This window comes from Colobus angolensis, unplaced genomic scaffold (genome assembly GCF_000951035.1).
Source record: "Colobus angolensis palliatus isolate OR3802 unplaced genomic scaffold, Cang.pa_1.0 Scaffold214, whole genome shotgun sequence".
Lineage (NCBI taxonomy): Eukaryota > Metazoa > Chordata > Mammalia > Primates > Cercopithecidae > Colobus > Colobus angolensis.
The window spans coordinates 1,136,805-1,155,534 of NW_012115311.1; the positions used below are offsets into that span (position 1 = coordinate 1,136,805).

The following is an 18,730-nucleotide window of genomic DNA, read 5'->3' on the forward strand; positions in this document are numbered from 1 at the left end:
GGGCTTCCCAAAGTCCTGGGATTATGGGCATGAGCCACTACACCTGGCTGATATTTCTCTTTTGATTTTGAATTCTCTTTGTTTTCAGAACATGCTCAAAAAAAGAGTTAAACTTGAGACCACAGGTATGGACAGGTCTAGGTATTCAGTCTGTTTGGCTGTTTTGCAGGGTGCTATAAATGCTGCCCTGGTTGGTATCAGTGTATTCTGATACCAGGTTAGCCCAAGTGGCCAATGATGGGAAGTGAGGAACTATGTGAAATAACTGGAATTTCAGGTTTGGGTAGTGAGTAATTGTGGCCCTGCCTTCAGAGTCCTGGAACTGTTCACCTGGTTGTCAGCAAAAAGGCAAACGCATAGAGAAATCAGTCTGTTTAGTTTCATCATATATATATATATATTTTTTATTATTAGCATGGTTGAAGCTAAGGTGACCTTGATCAAGTTGCCAAAACCTGTTTCAGGTTTGTGTAAGTCACCAGAAGTTTGACTGAGACATCCTATACCAAAAAACATCGATTTGTGCTTTATTTACATAAAAATAAAACTATACTTTTGATAACATCCTGGGCACTTCCCTCTGCTTACTCCCCCTCAATTAAAAAATGCCTAATTTAAATTAAAGAACCCCACCAGGTGCAGTGGTTCATGCCTATAATCCCAGCACTTTGGGAGGCCTAGGTGGGAGGATTGCTTGAGCTCAGAAGTTTGAGATCAGCTTCGACAAGATGGTGAGACCCCTTCTCTACAAAAGAAATTATAAAAAATTACCCAGGTATGGTAGTACATACCTATAGCCCCAGCTACTCAGGAGGCTGAAGCAGGAGGATCGCTTGAGGCCAGGAGTTTGAGGCCATAGTGAGCAAGGATCATGCCACTGCCCTCCAGCCTGGGCAACAGTGAGACCCTATCTCTAAAAAATAAATATAAATTAGCTCCTCGCCCGCTGGGTGCTTCAGTTGGGCAGATAGTAGCAAACCAGCTCCACTAGAGGACTGAGCCACCCAGCCCTGCTACCCCTGGACCCATCGGTGCGCTGCCCACACCTCCAGGCAACTGGCCAATTGGGTCCTGAAGTAGCTGAAATGTGAAAAAGGCAGCAGTCCCAAAATGAAGGAACACCTGCTGTGTCTCAGGCACCTGGAAACCAAAGGCTCAACAACATCTGTTGCTTTCGTTGGTGCTGTTGTTTCAGCTGCTCCTGCCTCACTGTTAGGAATGAAGAAAGAGGGGAAAATGCAGGAATAACCACACACACTATGAAAACGGAGAGTATCCAGGTCTTAGAGGAATGCCAAAACCCCACTGCAGAGGAAGTCTTGCCCTGGTCTCAAAATTTTGACAAGATGATGAAGGCCCCAGCAGGAAGACACCTTTTCAGAGAGTTCCTCTGAACAGAAGACAACAAAGAGAACCTACTTTTCTAGTTTGCCTGTGAAGACTTAAAGAAAGAACAGAACAAAAAAGTAATCAAAGAAAAGAGAGAAGGCTAGAATGATAAATGAAGATTACATTTCTATACTATCACCAAAAGAGGTCAGTCTTGATTCTCGAGTTAGAGAATTCTTGAGTTAGAGAGGTGATCAATAGAAATCTGTTGGATCCTAATCCTTACAGGTATAGTCCTCTCCAGCCCCAAGTGACACTGTTTCAGATGAATTCAAGGGGATGTTCAAGACTTTGACTCTGATGAAAATACTACAAAAGGCGAAATGTTGCCCCAACTGATAGAAGGTCCCAGTTTGGGAACTGATTTTATTCCTATGACAAAAGCTCTTAAGACGAGTAGGGAAAAGGAACACTATCAAGCATTGATGACAATAACCAAATGTAATATTTTAAAATATGTCATATGTGCAATGTGAAATTCATTCTCCCTTCATTATTTCTCATATTAAATCTCATTTCAGAAATTTTAGGATTTTAAAACTGTTGACTTATACCTAACTGCTATCACTGCATTACAGCTTTTAAACAGTTAGAAATAAACATTTTAGAATAATAAACAGATTGTGTTTCTGTCCTAAGCTTAGATACATTTCCTTTCTAAAGATCTAGCTCTTATTTCTGTATTAAAAGAATGCCACATACAGTGCTTACTAAAGGAAATGTGTGTCCACAGATGCACTTAGGGAACATAGTGTAAACACATCAGGAACTTAAAATTACAAATCTGATTTCAAGTTACATTTCTGTCTCAGGTGACTTTGGACAAATCATTTATCTTCTCTGAGTTCATTTTCTCATCTGCAAATGAAAAATATACTTAATTATCAGAATGGCTATGAGCATTAAATAAAACAAACATGGAAAGAATAAAATACGACATTATTTTATCAAAGTTCTTCAACTCAATAGTTATTTTATGCTTGTGTTAAATGTCATTTTAATGCACTTTCCCCTATTTTTTTCCAAAACATACATTAGACATCTGATGTAGCTATTCATCAAAACATACAATCATATTTTAAGATGGAACACTGTATCAGTGTTACTGCTTTGCTTGTGATCCCAAATCACTTCTTTCAGTTCACCATCACCTCAAATCTATAGAAATGTTTCTGAATGACATAGGTAGGTAGGTAGGTAGGTAGATAGATAGATAGATAGATAGATAGATATACAATTGTAGGTTAAAATTAAAGTTTAAATAAATCATTTGAAAATTTTATTTCCAAAGGAAATAAAAACAACATTCCCAAGGACAGAAATAATACCAAGTTATTTGCTAAATATATACATGAGTTATAGGCCTAAGACTAAGATATGAGAGATTGACAATTAGAAAACACTTTTTAATATTAAGGTAGTATGATTTTCTTTAACAATTTTACAATGAAAATAAAAACTTAATAAAAGGTAGTAATGGGCCAGGCATGGTGGCTCACGCCTGTAACCCCAGCACTTTGGGAGGCTAAGGCGAGAGGATCACTTGAGCCCAGGAGTTCCAGACCTGTCTGTGCAACAAAGTGAGACCCTGACTCTAAGAAAAAATAAAAATGTTGAAAATAAAAATAAAATTTTAAATAGTAATGTGTCCACAAAACCTTTAATTTTAGAGTAGTTTTATATTTACAGAAAAACTGCAAATACCCATAGAGACCTGTGGGACATCTGTCAAAATTAATGAACCAATATTAGTCATTAAGTTCATACTTTATTCAGATTTCCTTAGTTTTTAACCGAATGTCCATTTTCTGTCCCAGGATCCCATTCAGGATACCACATTGCGTTTAGTTGTCATGTTTCCTTAGGCTTCTCTTAGTTGTGAAACTTTCCTTGTTTTTGATGACAATTTTGAGAAATAAACTGGTATTTTGTGGAATGTCCCTCTGTTTTCTTTCATTTCATGATGTTTTTCTCATGACTAGACACGGGTTTGGTTTTTGGAAGAACACAAAGGTAAAGTGCCATGCTTATCACATGATATCAAAGGTACATGCCATCATCAGGATTCCTCTTAGCTGTGACAGTTTCTCAACTTTAGGCTACTCTTAGCTGTTGATGTTCACCTTGATCACTTACCTGAGTTAGCATCTATTATGTTTCTCCATTGTAAAGTAACACTTTTTTGTTTGTTTGTTTGTTTTTGTTTCTTTTTTTTTTTTTTTTTGAGACGGAGTCTCGCTCTGTCGCCCAGGCTGGAGTGCAGTGGCCGGATCTCAGCTCACTGCAAGCTCCGCCTCCCGGGTTCCCGCCATTCTCCTGCCTCAGCCTCCCGTGTAGCTGGGACTACAGGCGCCCGCCACCTCGCCCGGCTAGTTTTTTGTATTTTTTAGTAGAGACGGGGTTTCACCGTGTTAGCCAGGATGGTCTCGATCTCCTGACCTCGTGATCCGCCCGTCTCGGCCTCCCAAAGTGCTGGGATTACAGGCTTGAGCCACCGCGCCCGGCCTGTTTTTGTTTCTTTTTGAGATGGAGTCTGCCTCTGTCTCCAGGCCGGAGTGCAGTGACGCAATCTTGGCTCACTGCAACCTCCGTCTCCCAGGTTCAAGCGATTCTCCTGCTTCAGCCTCCTGAGTAGCTGGGACTATAGGCACACGCTATCAAGCCCAGCTAATTTTTGTATTTTTATTAGAGACAGGATTTTACTCTGTTGCCCAGGCTGATCTCGAACTCCTGAGCTCAGGCATTCCACCTGCCTCAGCCTCCCAAAGTGCTGGGATTACAAGTTTGAGCCACTGCACCCGGCCAAAGTAATACATTTTTAAAGAGATTATATTGAAGGTAAATTTTCTGGATATTTACACTAAGCTAAACAAATTCTGAGCAGATTCTTCAACCCTAATATTAGGTTCCATTAAGTGATTACTAATAAATGCTATAAAGAAAATACAGTAAAGTAGAAAAATAAAACTCCAAAAGTCTTAGCCTGATTATTCACCTAATAGAGGTGAAAGTGAATTTTTCCCTTGAACTATCTGCGTAAATAATTACAATAGTCCTCCATATATTTTCAACATTAAATATCTTAGTCTTACTAATTGTCATAAGAGGTAACTTAAATTTAAACTGGCCATTTTGCTTAGTGCATTTCTATATTGCCCTCCACTAACCAATGAACACTGAATACTGAATTAATGTAAAAGGCCTGATGTATTTCCCGCTGGCTTTAACCAGTTTGTCATAACCAGTTTCTTGTATACGATTTTTAAATGTTTGCTAATTGGTTTTGTAAAATGATGTATCAAATGTGTATAATTTTTTACTACCATGTTCATCATACTTAATCTATATCCATATATTGTACTCCACCAATATTTATTAGTGGACAATAAAGAAGTTTTGAATGCATGAATACAGCTTAAGAGGCACCACACTTGGTTATTTTGCAACACCAGAATAACAGTGGGTACTCATAAATTGAATAGATAATCCAGATTATGTTTCCTCCAATTTAAGTTTTTGGGTTTTTTTATTCCCCTTTCCTAGAATCAATTTTATCATTTTACCTATGTACAATAACATACTTCTGGAAAATGCTAGAATTTTCACCATGTAGTAGAATTTGAGCATAACAGTAATGTAAAAAAATTCAGAAGTCTCAAACTAGGTAGCTTTCTTTGAGTTTTCAAAGTAAATCAAAATAGAGCTGTTTTCATTTTACTATATTGTGGAAATCTATGGATGTTATTGTAAAATGCATATGCGTTACACTGACTTAAAATGTTTTGAATTAATAAAGAATTCAACAATGAAAAAAATTAATTAAAAAATAAAAGTGCTTAATTTTAAGTAACTATCTTGCATAGCTACCTAAAATATATTCATAGTAAATACATGGTACCTGTTTAGATTGCAAAAATATAGTTTTAAACGTTTTCTCAACTTTCTTAAATTAGTTGATATTTGAAAAAAAATTAAAAGTTGGGGTATAGAAACATTTTCTTTTTCAATTATGAGAACACTGAGTGCAATGAAATGATTTGTTTGCCTTGTGAGATTAACTTGTGTTTTTTTTCCTTCAATTTTGTGTGTAGAGTACCTGGTTTAGAGAAAGCAGGAACTGAGAAAGTATGACTGTTCTTTTTTGGGAAAGTTCAAATCTGGTTTCTTAACTGTACCTACATTTTGGGATGTTTCTTTTTTGTTTTTTCCATATTCACATATTTTAATGTAAATTCTAGCAATACTGTATTTAAAATAACTAGAAAGGCTAGGCACAGTGACTCATGCCTATAATCCCAGCACTTCGGGAGGCTGAGGTGGGCAGATCACTTGAGCTCAGGAGTTCAAGACCAGCTTGGGCAACATAGTGAGACACCGTCTCTACTGAAATTACAAAACTTAGCCAGACGTGGTGGTGCACATCTGTAGTCCCAGCTACTCGGGAGGCTGAGGCATGAGAATCGCTTGAACCCAGGCGGAAGTGGCAGTGAGCCAAGATCGTGCCACGGCACTCCAGCGTGAGCGATAGAGCAAGACTCTGTCTCAAAAAGAAAAAAAAATAGCTAGAAAGAAAAATGTCAGTACAAATCTATTTTGAAGTATTTTAATGAGTTACAAAGTTGTGGTAGCCTTCTAAAAAGGCTATACATGTTTGCTTTTTACTTTTTAGGCTGAGTGAAAATGTAAGACAAGGTGATATGATATAGTAAACTTGGGAGATAATGATAGTAAAACTTTAAGATTTAAAGCAGTAAATAGGGAATCTACAAACCCTCTACACCAGTTGTTTCAGTTAAAATTATGGTTGAAAATGATTTATCCCAAGTATCAAGAGGTTGCATAATACATAAAAGCATTTTAATTGACAGTTGTACTGGGGTATGGTAAGGTACTTTTGCTAAGTATTTGTCTAGGGGATTTCTTATTCTTCCAGATATTCTGCTGTGGAAAAAATATTAATGAAGTTCTATTAATATAGATACAAAGATACCAGTAGGAAATCTGGGCTTTTCTTGCTTTCTTTGCCACTAACTAGCTGTGTGTCCTTGGACACATCAGAATGTTCTAGGCCTAAATTCCTTATCTTTTCAGTGAATATGTTGTCCTAGGTAATCCTTAGATCTTTTTCAGCTCTAATATCCTGTGATTTCACACTTTTGAGACTGAGACTTGGCAACCTTTGGAAGACTGTGTGCAATTTATCTTCATACCACTGACCTCATATCTGCTGGGAGCTAGTATAGAGCATTCTCCCGTATTATAATAGAAAACAGATTTTTTTTTTTTTTTTTTGGGGGAATCTCGCTCTGTCGCCCAGGTTGGAGTGCAGTGGCCAGATCTCAGCTCACTGCAAGCTCCGCCTCCCGGGTTTACGCCATTCTCCTGCCTCAGCCTCCCGAGTAGCTGGGACTACAGGTGCCCGCCACCTCGCCCGGCTAGTTTTTTGTATTTTTTAGTAGAGACGGGGTTTCACCGTGTTAGCCAAGATGGTCTCAATCTCCTGACCTCGTGATCCGCCCGTCTTGGCCTCCCAAAGTGCTAGGATTACAGGCGTGAGCCACCACGCCCCGCCAAAAACAGATTTTTTAAAAGGCCAAACTATGGTCCATCCCACAGGAATTCAGTCATTACAGATTATGGATTTATTGCTTGCTTCTCATTTCTACTTTGTATAACTTCTCTTCTCTCGCTTTCTTACTCTGTTTTCTTTCATTTCTGTTATATTTTTTCTAATGGTCTTTCCAAATACTGCATTTCTTATCATAGCTATCTGTATATATTGAAAAAAGCCCTTCATTAGGTTACCACATCTTGTGAAAGTTCTTTCTGTTAAGTTACTTGGTATCTAGAGTTACTGTAGCATTCCAGTTTTCTAGATACTGCCAACCTACAAACATAGCATATGCATATAAACAGACACACAGTCTGAATTACATACTTTATTGGAGAAGTCATTCAACCACCTCATTGCTTTAAGCTGGAATATTTCACCTTCTTTATCCCAGAATTGTCCAATCTAAAACCTTTTTGCTTGTTTGATTGATTCTCTTTATATATTAGTTTTCTTTTTCTTTTTCTTTTTTTTTTTTTGAGATAGAGTCTTGCTCTGTTGCCCAGGGTAGAGTACAGTGGTGCGCCTTGGCTCACCACAACTTCCTCCTCCCGGGTTCAAGCAATTCTCCTGCGTCAGCCTCCCAAGTAGCTGGGATTACAGGTGCTCACCACCATGCCCGGCTAATTTTCTTGTATTTTTGGTAGGGATGGGGTTTCGCCATGTGGTCAGGCTGGTCTCAAACTCCTGACCTCAGGTAATTTACCCGCCTCAGCCTCCCAAAGTGCTGGGATACAGGTATGAGCCATGGCACCAGATTAGTTATTAATTTTCACCATTAGCGTGTGGTACCATAGTACCTTAAAAGGAGAGCAATGATTTTCTAAAAATATATTTATGAATTCATGGGTTTAATATCCTTGTGTCTAAAAACCTTTTTGAAGGAATCTTAAATTTACATTCAATCAGTGACCAATTTTAACTATCATATGTCTTTTTAGTACCTAAAATCTTCTATAATAAATTAAACAAGTAACCATTTGAATTGGTTATAGTAGCTAGTAGTGTGGCTGAGGGTATTGTGTTCACCATCAGTGAAGTCATTTTGTTTGGAATGAGGCATAATGGGACTCTGTGTTAGGGAAGCTTGCCAGACAGAGTGAAGTCCTAGCCTTGAAGCAACAGGATTTCTTAAAAAAACGCCAAACTTTTAAGCACTGGAATAGAATTATACTTTTGTTGATAATGGGCTATAATGTTCTTTTTTTGGAGTCTGGTGAATAGCTGTGGTAATGGAGACTTCCAGGGAGGACAGAAATGAGACTTAAGGAATTATTAGTTACCTAGCATGCACCTGTCACATATCTCTTGCTAATACTTACAGTGCTAAAGAAGCTAATGTTAACTCAGTGCATGTTATGTGCCAGGTATTCTGCACATGCATTTTTGCACCTACACAACAGCTCTAGGTTTTAGTATTATTTACTTTACCCATTTTACAGAAGGAGGAAACTTGAGACTGATACCTATTTTACGGAAAGAGGAGACTGAGACACCAAGCAAGTAACTGATCCAAGGTCACACTGCAGAAGATTGCCACCCAAGCAGTCTGACTCCAGAGCCTGTTCTCTGAACTGCTTTGTGTTACCATTTTACCTTAACTCCAAAGCTTCTTTTAGGGATGAGAGGTTAGGAACCTTTTTGCTAAGTATTCCTGTAGCATGTCTCCTTGGAGAATAAGAATATGGTCTTGCCCCAATTAGGAGACATCTGAGCCAGCCTGAGATTTTTTTATTATCTGGTAAATGTCTGCCTGGATGCCCTCTGAAAACTGTGCAAATAAGTTGACTGCTTATGTCTGTGTGATGAAGAAGTAGTTTCACTTACATTTTTTCTTGTTACTTTATAAAGACTGACACTTTGAAAAAGCATGTTTGAGAACTATTAATACAGCAAAGTCCTTCCTGGTATAACAGATAATTAAGGATGGGTAAATGTAAAACTTGTTTAAATTAACCTGAGGACCTTTCAATTTGTTGGGTTAGAACAGAAACCTTTTTTCTGAGTGGCCATATTTTTTTTCCATCTAAGAGCATATTTGAGGAATTAGATGATGCATTTAGTTTTAGACATGTTTTTTACACACTGACTTCAAGGGACACTGATGTATATTTGTCTGATAGTGTAGTGACTGGATTTGGAGCTCAAAAGCTGAACCTAGAGATGGAAATTTAAAAATTTTTTGATATATGCATTTACTTAATCTGTGTTATAAACTGTTATAGCAGAAAGGACTTTGGTGGATTTTAGAGGCCTGGCTGTAGGTTATAGCTTAAGTCCTGATTTAGGAAACAAAAATTCTAGTTTTAGTTTTGTTTTGCTTGTAGACTGTGAGAACTTGACCACCCCAATTTACTAATCAAAAATGGAATCACTGATTTAGATCTTCCGTCTTGTCTATTACTGAAAGAAATGTAAGATACCTGGGCTTTGTTATCAAAGATTGTAAGAATCTTTAATATCTCTAGGTGCTCCCTCTGGATCAGGTATCAGAAAATGTATTCTCAAGAATCACGTTGATACCATAGGGTATATAAGTACACGGGGGAGAGGAAGAGGAGCAGGAAAGATGACAGAGCATCAAAGACATGATTAAGCCAGTAAAATGCTTTTCTTTACTTACACATTTTCAGTTTATGGACTTCTCTATAGAAATAAGCAAAAACGACATGCCTGAGCAAAGGTGTCTTTTTCTGCCGCAATAAGTGGCTTGGTGATTGTGGGAAGCCATTTCAGTTTTGATATATTACTGTTGGTTGTTAGTGTGTACTGTAAGGTGTGGGTATGTTGATTACTTATCACGATATTTTAGATTTCTGAAAGACAACTATTAAAGCACAGTAGCAGTGTGGAAGTGCTGATGCGGAAAGGTACATGATAGCAGTGGAAAAGAAAGTGAAACTTAAATTTACCTAGATGTATTCACACTGGCCATTGGCACAATGTCATTTTGCATTTATGAACAAATGGATTTTGAAATAGCCTTCTGGAACCTAATCTTTTACAGAGAAACTTCTATATCAGCAAACGTCCCTTGATTCTGGTTATATTTTCGTACTCTGGTTTTTCAAACTTATGATAATAGTTTCCTCTTTATCAGGAGTATGTCAGTTCTTTTTTAAATAAAGGATATTTGTAGAAATAGCTTAAATATCTAATGATATTTATTTATTGAACACAGAGTCTTACTCTGTAATGCAAGCTGGAGTGCAGTGGCAATCATGGCTCACTACAGCCTTGAACTCCTGGGCTCAAGCAGTCCTCCTGCCTCACCCTCCTGAGTAGCTAGGATCACAAATGCACACACACCAACACAGCCAGCTAATTTTTTATTTTTTGTAAAGACGAGGTCTTCCTGTGTTGCCCCGGCTGGTCTCGAACTCTTAGTCTCAAGTGACTCCTTCCCCACCAGCCTCCCCAAATTCTGGTGTTACAGGTGTAAGCCACCATGCCTGGCCTGATAAGATATTTAAAACAGTATTTGTCATTAATATAATCCTTTTTGTCATCACTGTGGGCACACAGGTTTGGGAGGTACAGAAGAAATTTTAGACAATGGTTATTTCCTCAGAAGAGGTTTTGCTTCAGTTGTCTTGGTGACTGACACGTTGCCGTGCAAATAATTGGCAGTCAAACATGTATTCAGTTGAATTAAGGGAACACAGTTTTCAAGTGTGAGACAATGTACTACAATTAATGCTAAATTGGTTCTACAGACAGTAATTGCTGTGTTTTTGAAGGGAGCAGTCCTTACAGTTTGAGGCATAGATGTTGGGAGGCTTTGTGAAACAAATGGGGCTTGAGCATTGAATGGAAAAGATGGGATTGAATGCTGGCAAGTTGAAGGGGGGTGTGTTGCAAGCATGGGAAATAACAGAAGTTGAGAAAAGAGGCAAGATTGAATAGTTTGTGTGGGGGAACATAAGGCAGGTCTGCTATAGGGAATTTGGTTGGATAATTAAGGAAAAAGGTATTATAAATAATAATAAGTACAAGACCAAATTTATCTATCTGTGATCAGTTTAGATCAAAACACTTTTTTTCCTCTTCTAGATATGGTACATTGCTCAAAAACCACCTGAATGTCCTAAAAATACTTTCCCAGTGTTGGAGTTAAACTTCCTGTTAAAAGGGTGTGGATGAGAGTGGGAAATTTGCTGGGTTGGAATTGAGTGTAGTGAGTAGAAATGTCATCTTGAATTGAATTCTTAATTCTTACTTTATTTTGAGTTCCTGCTAGGAAAATCACAGTCATCCATGATGGCCCTTAAAGCCCAGAACACACAGGGACTTGGCTTTACAGAAATTAGGAAGTCGATTAAGGGATTTGGCTGGCGTGTACTAGCTGGATTTACGTTTTCAGGGAAACTGATTCACCAGGTCAGCTTCATCCCCAGACTTGTCTCTTTAAAATTATTAGGAAATTACTGGCCATCCTTTCCTTGGAGTCAACTTCTTTTTTAAAGTGTTTGTATTAAAACTGTAAATGCTAATTCAAAGAACTAGATGTTATTTAATGTGATTATTTTTATATCTTTCTTTTTATGCCACATTTATGGCCGTAATCATTTGATGAAAATGTAATAAGATTGTGATAAACACCTGAAGAATTTTTTCCTTTTGTTAGTATTGATAACTTTTTTTTTTAAATAGGCAAACATCTTTGGCAGACATTTTAAAAGCCTTTCTCCCTTCGCTGTGAAATTGTTTTCACTGCTAAGTTGCGTTTCTGTTTTTCTACTATTGTAAAGTGCAGCTCTTTGCATGTTCTAATTTGCCATGACGTGGTCAAGTGCTGTTTCCTTCCTGTTGCTTGCAAGCCTATGCTAGAGATAAGGACACATTTCAGTGCATTAAAAAAGAAGCCACTGAAGACAGGCTTAAGCATGGTAATTTTTAAAACATTTTACTTATCAGAAGCCTTTTTAAAGAACAGAAAGAGTGGGCTTTAATTTCTGCTTATTTTTAACAGATTTAAAAATAGTTCTTACTAAACTTTAAATGTATTCGATTTTAAATCCTTATATAAATCCTCTATTAAAGGTGAAAATATATATGTTATGAAATTACTCATGGGGTAGCAGTTTCTGTGTGTGTACTTTGCTGAGTTGGTGAAAAGAAGGAAATTGTTTATATATCCTTTATTGCGATTACAACCCTCATTATTGCTGGGGTTTTTGACCTTTTGTGTTTTTTTAATATTGAGTACTTTAACAGTAGTTTAACTGTAGAGTGGGGGAGAGAGGCATAATTTTCAGTAGTGAGAGATGATCTTAGCAGGAGCAAACTCTTCAAAGAAAATATGTAACTTTTTAAAAAGAGCATATGTTCATCAGTCATGTCAATTTTATTTAAAAACGTTAATAAAGAAAACATTGCTTTGGCGATACCGCCCTCTCTATCAGTTATTATATCCTGAGTGGCTGATTGCTTTTTCATAACTAATCTACGTTTTTGTTTTTTAGGCCAAGAAGCTTGAGAGAAGAAAAATTTCGGGAAAATTGTCTCAATTTGACTAGAATATCAATGAACCAGGAAAATTGAAGCACCTTCCCTGAAGAAAACTTGGGTGTACAGTAACTCCACAGACAGAGCTGAGGGTTTTTTACCCAAATCAGTCACTGGATTTTGCTGCCTGATACGTGAATCTGTTTGGAATTTTTCTCATGTGGATCTAAGGGGAATGCTTTATTATGGCCGCTGTTGTCCAACAGAACGACCTAGTATTTGAATTTGCTAGTAACGTCATGGAGGATGAACGACAGGTATGAGATCCAGAGAAAATTTCATTTTAATGATTTTATCATGATTTTTCTATTCATATCGGAAAATTATTTCCTTTAAAAGACAATGAGAAACTATTAAAAGTGAAAATGTATAAATGAAATATTTGGAGGAAATACAATACTGTGTTTCAAGCACCAGTTAATTCATTAAGAATAAATCTTATCCTTAGCTTTGATATGGTAACAAGGAAGTAAAACTTTGGGTTTAGCTTGTTTTTCTGTAAAATGTAAAATTTAGTGTAAAATTACTTAACACTAAATGCCTTAAGTAATTATTTTTAAGTACTTTGAAAAGTTCCAGAGAATATACTACCTTTTAATGCATGTGGTTAATTAATGTTTGTAATCGTGGGCTACTTCTTCAAGTAGATGAGACAACGTTAGCGGTCCATAATCATGCATCATTTCAGTCCAAAGCATGTGACTCTGAGGAAGTTACTTAACTTCTCTAGATCTAGATTTCATCATCTGCAGAATGAGGGAATTGAACTGAAGAATTTCTAAATCGTCTTTCAGTGAATTTATATAAGATGTGCAAATTACTGTTTTCAGTATATAAAAAAGATCTAGGAGATACTGAGTAAAGGATCTAAGATTAATTTTAGTCTCCTTTCCCTCTCCCCACAACACACACACACACAAAAGAACTGCAACAAGGCTAGAGTTTATTGGGACTTTACAGTTAATTTCATTTTAAACAAGTTATATAGGGAATGTAAGATATGGTATGGGAGAATTAGTGTACATGTTGGAGAGATTCGGGCAGGGTACTAGGAAAAATATTTTGAGAACCAGCCTAAAGTTGATATATTACTGAAATAAGCCTAATACTAAACACCTAATTTTAGTAGGCCAATAATAATATATAATGCCTTTATTCTGGAAACATAGTTACTGCAAATAATAAAATTCTTACTTTTGGCAGAGTGAATTTAATGATTTTTATAAAATTAAAAATTTTTTTAGCTGTGTTGTCCATTGAAATGACAGAACAAAAAGTTTATAAATAAACCTACAAAAGGTGAGGATTTGGATTAAGTTGCCTTAACATCAGGGTGAGCTTTGGCTAGGGAGGAAAAAAGGTTCGGGGAGATGATTGCTTGGTCTTGACTAAAAATATATTAATGGTGATATGGATTTAATCTAGAAACAACAGAAAAGATATTTTAGGAAGAAAGGTGTTTTGAATTTGGTTTAAGACAGGATGTTTGTGCACATATTAAGGTTTGAAACTCTGTGTTTACTCTGCAGCCCTCTTAAATGAAAGATGCTGTGATAGATGCCAGGCTTGATGTGGTGAGGTTTGATCTTGGGATGTAGCAACAGAGGACAAAGCCCTAAGCCACTCACCACTATGCTCTAGTTATAGTGGATTTGATACTCTTTGGAACATGAGAAGTGAATTTTACATTATGGTACCATATTCATATATGTGTCTGCATAGCCTAAAATAATGTTTTGCAAAACAACACTTACACACTTACTGTATATGATACACTTAGTTTGTTTTGCAGAGGTTATTTATGTTTTTGGAAAGGGAGATGGTACTGTTAGGTTAACATCGGCATGTACATATATGTATTTTCTTAAGTTATTTATTTTTGTTTAACAAAATGAATCTATGTGCAGGTATTATTTTGTAAGTATTAACCATATAAGGTAAATACGAATCCCCATTTTATAATGAGAAAATTGAGATATGAAGAGGTTAAGTCACTTTCCTGGAATCATACAGCCAGTAAGTAGTAGAGCTGCAATTTGAACTCAGCCAGTTTGATTCTTACTAATGATATTTTATATATTCTTGCAATAATGTGTGACAATCTTACTGTGTTATAATCAGCATCAAAATGTTTAAAACTCTTCGTGAGTTTTGGCGTCTTCAGTCTGTGGCCATCAGCATAGCAAATTTAACTGCTTTGTAGGAGGGTAGATCCAGTGCTGTTGGTGATATTAACGTCTTATCTAACCTGGGGCTCTACCTCGCTGTTTGCTTATTAGCTTAATTTGTTTTTAATAGAAAAGCAATAACGTGCCATTTATATTAATAAAAGAAGTCATCTAATACAAAGATACATAAAATAACTAGTGAAAAATCTCTCTTCACCCTTACTCCTAATTTTGTTCTCCTTCCCAGAAGAAACTAGTATTAAGTATTAATATTTTGTGTGTAATTTTTTAGAAAAACGTCTGAACAAATGAACATATATATATACAAAACTGCATACAGAGATTGCTTTTAAGACACAAATGAAGTTATGCTAAATCTTTTTTGTGTCTCATTTGTTTTCACTTAATATATTATAAATATTTGTGTATATGTTGATTCTACATCATTTACTATTTTACATCTTGAGCAGCCCATTATTTATTTTACAGTTCCTGATCATGGCTGCTACCAGTATTTTGCTATGATGTACAATATTGCAATGAACATCCTTGTTTGGAAGGCAGTAGATCTACCTAGTAGTAGCGGTAGTTAAGAGCTCAGGTACTGAAGTTGAAATGCCTGGGTTGAACCCTGGCTCTGCTGGTTACTATGTCTGTGACTTTGGGCAAGTTACTCAACCTTTCTGTGCCTTGGTTTCCTCATCTGCAAAATGGGGATGAAAATAATAGAACCTAAATTATAGGATTGCTGTGAGAATTACATGAGTTGATGTTTCTAAAGCTCTTAGAACTATGTCTGGCTCATAACTCATATTTACTGAGCACTATAATTTTGTCATTATGTGTGTGTGTGTCGTCTATCTTTGTACACTTACGTGATTATATCTGTAGGGTTATTAAAAACAATTACTGAGCTTACTAAAAACATAAATACAAATAATTCTTTTAAAAGGCTGTGTAACATGGACATAAAGATGGAAACAGTAGACACTGGGGACTACTAGATGGGGGAAGGAGGGAATGGGGCAAGGGTTGAAAAGCTAACTATTGGGTGCATGCTCACTGCCTGGGTGATGGGATCAATCATACCTCAAATCTCAGCCTCACCCATGCAACAAGCAATATACCTGTGTAACAAACTGCACATATACCCCCTGAATCTAGAATAAAAGTTGGGCGGGGGAGGGAAGAGGGGCTGTGTTAGTTTCTACTACTACTAATAGGGTATTTCCCAAACCATTATCAACAGAAGTCCTTTTTTTTTTTTTTTTTTGCCCAGTCTTTAGGGTGGAAATGACATTTTACTATTTTAATTTGCATTTTCTTGACTACTAGTGGTGAGGTGGTTTATTATTTGTAAATTTTATTTATTGTCAACTAGAGTTTTCTTTGATATACTTATTAATATATCCTTTTGCCCAGTGGAAATCCTTTAAATATTATGGTTATTACATTAGAATCATTGATATTTTCTCCCAGTCTAGTATTGTCTTTTAACAATGTGATGATACCTTGTGCTCTATAGAAATTTTAAATATTTTTAACAAAATATATCAGTATTACAAACTAATAATATTAGTTTTGGGGGCTTTTCTTGCCTTCTGCTTAGGAAAGTTTTCTTCACTCCTATCACTCCTAAAATTAGTATTTTCTTTTTTCTTTTTTTTTTTGAGACGGAATCTCACCTTGTCACCCAGGCTGGAGTGCCATGGCATGATCTCCACTCACTGCAACCTCCGCCTCCCAGGTTCAAGTGATTCTCCTGCCTCAGCCTCCCAAGTAGCTGGAACTGCAGGCATGTACCACCACACCCAGCTAATTTTTGTATTTTTAGTAAAGACGGGCTTTCACCATGTTGGCCAGGATGGTCTCCATCTCTTGACCTCGGGATCTGCCTGCCTCGGCCTTCCAAAGTGCTGGGATTTCAGGCGTGAGCCACTGCGCCCGGCCTACATTTTCTTCTAGTATCTTTCAAATGCTTAGCTCCTCAGTCCCTCTGCAGTTTATTTTTGTATGATGTGAGGTATTCATGATTTGAAGATTTCCCCCCCCCCATTCCCACAAATGGTGGTGTTAGCCCTTCGCCATTTATTGAATGTTTTATGTTTTTCACACTTAAACTGCCACCGTTGTTAATACTAAATTACCATATGTACAGGCTTCAGTTTTGAACTTTCTAGTGTATTCTCCTTCATTAAACTGTTTTTGTATTGTGCCAGTATCACATTGTTTTCATTAGAATCATTTTATAGATTTGATATCCGATAGGATATCCTCCTTCCTCGAAATTAGAATAGGATTTTGAATGAATTTTTCAGTTAGCTTGTAAAGTACATCAAAACCCTGTTGGGATTTTAACTTTGTAAAGTTAAAAAGTATTTATGACTTTTAAAAGAATGTATTCCAAAGTTTTGACTGTTTATAAAATCACTGAAGGCATCAGATTAGAATATATTTTTCATTTTCAGTTATGGTCTAGGTTATAAATATATTAGTCTAAAGAAACTGATACTATTAATATGGTTGCCAGCATTTTGATCATCTTCCCTTATTCAGTTCCTATTTTTCAGAATTGCTTGGCACCCTTGAGTGGAGATGGCAGGGGTCATGGCGGGGGTGTTGGAAAGGAAATGTCAATGCTGTTGATGCTGACAGTTTAAAACTGTTCTTGCTGTCTGTTCTAAACTGGGAATATTTGTAGCTGAGAATGAGGCACTTCTGTGGGAGAGCAACCCCATCAGTATTGAGTGCAATATCCTTTTATGCAGTGGTGCTTTGGTTTGATCTTAACAAGTGTGTTAGCATGGTGAATGTATGAGAATAAAAAGCAAGCAGAAGTCTGTGGATACAAGTTTCTAAAGAGAAGGAGAACTATTTACTTAAATGTTCCAGGAGTTAATTTAATGAAGAACAGCCGATAGTTCAATGCTTTTTATAATTTTGATGTATTATATAAAAAAAAAACCTATTTTTTTTCAATTGTTGGTTTTAAAAGCAGAATTTCTGGCAAATCATATTTATGTTTAATAGACTTAAGTCACTAGAGAGAAGTTTGGTGACATGGAAAAAGTGAACATGTGGAACAACAAATTTTTCTAGACTGTCATTACAATATAAGAAGGTAGTCTCAGCACTTTCCTCTCTAGGGTGTAAATTGGCTTCCTCTGACTGCTAATTCCTGGAGGTTAAAGAGTAACAGTGCCGGGCCGGCGTGGTGGCTCAGGCCTGTAATCCCAGCATTTTGGGAGGCTGAGGTGGGTGGATCACATGAGGGCGGGAGTTTTGAGACCAGCCTGACCAACATGGAGAAGCCCCATTTCTACTAAAAATACAAAGTTAGCCGGGTGTGGTGGCGCATGCCTGTAATCCCAGCTACTCGGGAGGCTGAGGCAGGAGAATTGCTTGAACCCGGGAGATGAGCTGAGGTCGTGCCATTGCACTCCAGCCTGGGCAACAAGAGTGAAACTCCATTTCGAAAAAAAAAGAATAACACTTCTTTACTGTCTTTTATACAAGCTGCCCAGTGATTATTTTTTCATGCAGTGTTTAGTGTTTGGGAAGCACTATTCAGTGTAACAGAGGTAAATGCAAAGTGCTCTGGATACTGAGAATGGATCATTGACTGCACTGCAACTGGAATGCTTCACCATGGAAGTTGAACTGGATCTCAAAGGAGGATCTAGTTTATCTGACAGATGAATAAGAGGAGGTGTTCTAGAGCAGCAGAGTGTACCAAAACTTTTAACAGATTATCTTGACTTCATTATCAGTCCAAACACCTTAACCTACGGAAGCTTTTCACAGTGTGCCTGTTTCACACTATGTAATTTTCCAAAGTGCTTTCCTGCTTCCCCACTGTTTGCTCAGAAATGATCTCCTACATTCATACCTGTTGCATATTGAAGTCTAATAATCTTTAAAGATTTTAGAACAAAACATACTTTTTCCAGGAACTCATCCTAAAATAATTCCTTCAAGAATTAACAATTTGGCTGGGCGCGGTGGCTCACGCTTGTAATCCCAGCACTTTGAGAGACAGAGGCGGGCAGATCAC

At 37.0% G+C, this 18,730-nt stretch overlaps 1 protein-coding gene and 1 pseudogene across 1 annotated transcript in view; both read left to right on the forward strand.

Annotated features, from left to right (window-relative positions):
- Positions 1 to 18,730, forward strand: part of ELF1 (E74-like factor 1 (ets domain transcription factor)) — an 85,365-nt gene that overhangs the window by 24,844 nt on the left and 41,791 nt on the right. Inside the window, exon 5 of the mRNA XM_011942970.1 lies at positions 12,466 to 12,765. Coding sequence (XP_011798360.1) covers positions 12,694 to 12,765 — 72 coding nt within the window. The 5' untranslated portion in view covers positions 12,466 to 12,693. The remainder of the gene's footprint in view (positions 1 to 12,465; positions 12,766 to 18,730) is intronic.
- LOC105512560 lies at positions 1,086 to 1,684 on the forward strand (annotated as a pseudogene).